This window comes from Verticillium dahliae, genomic scaffold, assembly GCF_000150675.1.
Source record: "Verticillium dahliae VdLs.17 supercont1.5 genomic scaffold, whole genome shotgun sequence".
In the NCBI taxonomy this organism is placed as follows: domain Eukaryota; kingdom Fungi; phylum Ascomycota; class Sordariomycetes; order Glomerellales; family Plectosphaerellaceae; genus Verticillium; species Verticillium dahliae.
Window position 1 is genome coordinate 1,001,375 of NW_009276938.1, and position 3,340 is coordinate 1,004,714.

General features: G+C 55.3%; 2 protein-coding genes across 2 annotated transcripts in view; both read right to left on the reverse strand.

The window, feature by feature from the left end:
• Positions 1 to 293, reverse strand: part of VDAG_03291 (uncharacterized protein) — a gene marked incomplete at both ends in the record, with an annotated part of 1,155 nt that extends 862 nt beyond the window's left edge. The window contains one exon of the mRNA XM_009657156.1: positions 193 to 293. Coding sequence (XP_009655451.1) covers positions 193 to 293 — 101 coding nt within the window. The remainder of the gene's footprint in view (positions 1 to 192) is intronic.
• A 978-nt stretch (positions 294 to 1,271) lies between these two features.
• Positions 1,272 to 3,332, reverse strand: VDAG_03292 (uncharacterized protein; the record flags this gene model as incomplete). The annotated part of the gene is made up of 3 exons (XM_009657157.1): positions 2,720 to 3,332; positions 1,647 to 2,657; positions 1,272 to 1,585 (listed from the first exon to the last, which is right to left on the reverse strand). Exons 1-3 carry the CDS (start codon positions 2,820 to 2,822, stop codon positions 1,272 to 1,274), a joined length of 1,428 nt encoding a protein of 475 aa, XP_009655452.1. The 5' UTR covers positions 2,823 to 3,332.
• Positions 3,333 to 3,340: the final 8 nt, after the last annotated feature.

Genomic DNA, 3,340 nt, shown 5'->3' on the forward strand with positions numbered 1-3,340 from the left:
GAGGGAGCGGGGAGCAGCGACCGAGAAGGCGCGGACGCAGCGAGACGGGAGGCGAGGGGCGCGCTTCGTGCGCTGGGGGCGCGAGCCACCGATGCGGCAGCGCGGAGAGCGGCGTGACGGAGGGAATGCCTGTGAGAGGGGCGAAATTAGTCACACAGGTCATTGGATTTTGGATCGAATAAACAAACTTACATTGTGATGGACGTGTTGTGGTAAAGTAGAATGGAAGAAGCGTCTCTGGGGGATGTCAGGATCGAATTGCACCCGTATCTCAAAGCTCGGATAGGAGCCATGAAATTTTAGACTCAGCTGCGACTGGCGCTATCGATAAGAGCAAGTAGCGGTCAGATGCATATGCACCCACGTCACATGCATACCGGCCGGACGCTTGGAACATCCGCTTCCATATCAACTTTGACGACAGCAACTTGTCTCTTTAATTCACATCAAATTATTGCTCACGACCATAGCCAAGAGACGGATGAACAGCACTGTACGATTATCGTAGCAAAGGCAGAACGAGTAATGGCCACTCCAGTGCTTCTCCCCCCCCCCTCCAGCGCGCCGGCCCTTCACTTTTGCAAGGTTATTCTACGAATCGCACGAGTCCCTTCTTCTCATCCGTGACCTTTGAAACCATGATAGCTGCCCTGGAAACGTTTGATACGCCGCAGGGCGGACACGCTTCGGCCATCAAGGCGACCCCCTGAGATCGCCACATGGGTATATACCGCCGCCTTCCTTGTCCCTTCCCCCATCAATTCCCTCACTCGACGTGTAAGGGCCTACATGGCGTCCACGTTTGTGCCTTCTACCCCAGTTTTCGCGACAGCAAAACAGAGCATAAAACCAGGAAAAAAAAAAGGACGGAATCCAACATCCCAGCTTTTGGCCTCGCAACGGCTGGGGATTCCGAAGAATGAGTTCGCCGCACCCTCCTTGGTCCCACATCTCACTCCGAAGGCCCACCCCAGTTGCATTAAGCCCATACTGACACATACAAAAAAAAATAGAGATTCCAATGCCCCGAATCCGCGTAGCGTTGTTAAAGTCGTCTTGGCGAACGACTGCAAGACCTCCTCATCCGAGGGGCCATGATGAAAACAAACAAAAAGAATAATTGAACACGCAGATGTGTTCTGCGACGTCGAGGCAAGTGGTCGAGACTGGTCTAATAACCAGGTACCCATGTTGCCCAATGGATTAGATGTGAGCTCGAATGGTAGTGTTTTGTGGTCGACTTGGTCTGAGAAAGCTGGACAAGTGTACGATCAGTACCGCTCTGCAGGCCGATATCCGTTGGCACGCGGTGCATCGTATTGCACACCCGTCATTGACTCAGGCCCGCTGGGAGGGCCGCCGTTAAGGGCGCGCAGAGGAGGTAGCTCTGGGCGGTGAGCATAGGGATCTGACGCGTAGCCAGCCGCAGGTGGAGGAGGGGGTGCCTGTTGAGGAGGCTGGCCTCGCAGCTGAAGCATAAGAGCGTGGTTCTCCCGGCGCAGCTGGTCATTCTCTGACGCAATAGAGGCGTTTTGATTCTGCATCACACGGACGGCATCCGCCATTCGCTGGTGCTCGGTGATGGCTACGTATCGTTAGCACTGTGGCAAATTCCAGCCTGCCTCGTGAAAAGAAGGAGTACATACCCTTAGTCAAAATCTCCCATTTCGACGCCTTGGACCCTCGTTCCTGGGGCATCAAGTCGCGGAGTTGGTCGAACAGCTCCTTCATCTCTGTTCTTCGCTTCCGCTCAGCCAGCTTGTGACTCTTGCGAAGTTCTGGAGTACGGCTATATGGTTGAGCACCAGCTCTCGATTCCGCATCCTCGTCCTGGAGGTCTCCCAGTTGCTTGTGCTGCAGGGAGTGGTGATGCACTGGTGGGAAGTCTGTTGAACCATGAGCCATGGGGTTGTACTCGGCGTTTTCGTCCAGTCTCCGCTGACCAGGCGGCAACCTAGATTCCGTAGTGAACTGGCTGCTAGCAATCGACTCGGTGACACTGCTGCGCCGAGAATCCAGGAAAGCTGTGTTGTGCAACGGTTGGCCGTACCGTGCCGCCTCCTCCCTCTCGTCGCCGTCAGGGAAGGCCCAGGCTTGGCCCTTCGTAGGCTCAGCGGCTCGCGCAATCTGGCTTGTTGCAGGTCCTGTGATCGCAGGAGCAGTCTTGCCTAGCTTGGCTAGAGGCTCCCTCTCCGCACTCGGTTGGTACCCATTGGAAATGCGGTGGATAGCAACATTCTCCAGACCCGGTCGTGGGTTTCGCTGCTGGTTGAGGGTATTTTGAATTGACGAAGTCGATTGATTGTGAGTCGCATAGGGAGAAGAAGCGCCGAGCCTCATGTCGCTGAAGCCTTGGTTCATCCTGCTGTCGACACTTTCACGACGGCTCGCGGCCTGCATAACTGGATCGAGCATCCCATTCGGTTGGCCGTGTTCGAGCGAGGTAGGGCGATCGGCCCGTCGGGGGTCTGCACTGCCGGGTGTGGTTGGGGACACCATGGACGCAACGCTCATGTTGCTTTGGGTAGGAGAGACCAGAGTCTGGGGCATGGCGCCTGTGGCGACTGGCGAAGGCGTCTTGTCGGCTGACGAGGAGTGGTGGGCGGAGTTGGTTGGGCTGAGGACCGAGATGGTCATGTTGGAGGCGGCCGAATTGTCTGTGAGGTTTTGTCAGCCATGTGCTCGAGATGAACCACTCGCTGAGCATTCTCTTGCATACGCTTGCTGTCAGTACTGGAAAAGTAAGCGGAATCGCGATTTCCGTCCGGGTTCAAGACTGCTGCGACGGTAGTGACTTGATGGGATGCCGGCCTCGAGTCCATAGTGACTGTCTTGTACTCCTGCATGTAGGAAAGAAAACAAGATGGTGCACAGGTGGTGGCTCGAAATCAACAAGAATCCTTGCGACCTGTGCCCTTCTTGGCGATCGATGAATAAGACAGGTAGACAGATTGCTGAAGGAAAGTGAACCGAGTATATCGAAGTCCCGATAGACCTGGCACTGGCGCGTTGGAAGGCTGGGTGCAGATAACGTGCGACTCGGCAATGTCTGTTTGTGTGTATACAATGGTGGTTGGATATGTATATGAGGCTTGCGGCGCAGTTTCGACTGGGCCAAGGGATCCCAATGGTAACCCAATTCAATGGGTGGGAGAATTATCGCAGATCGTGTCTGACGTCGCCTTGAAGGAGCGTAGGGGCAGGAAGAATTCCTATGCTCGATGTTTGTAGGCGTCTGGAGCAGTGGGTTGGTGTAGGTGTGAAAGGAAGGATGAAGGGAGACGAGACGAGCGGTAGAAGGAGTGGACGCTGGACTCGAGTCGGTGGCTAAGACGGGAAG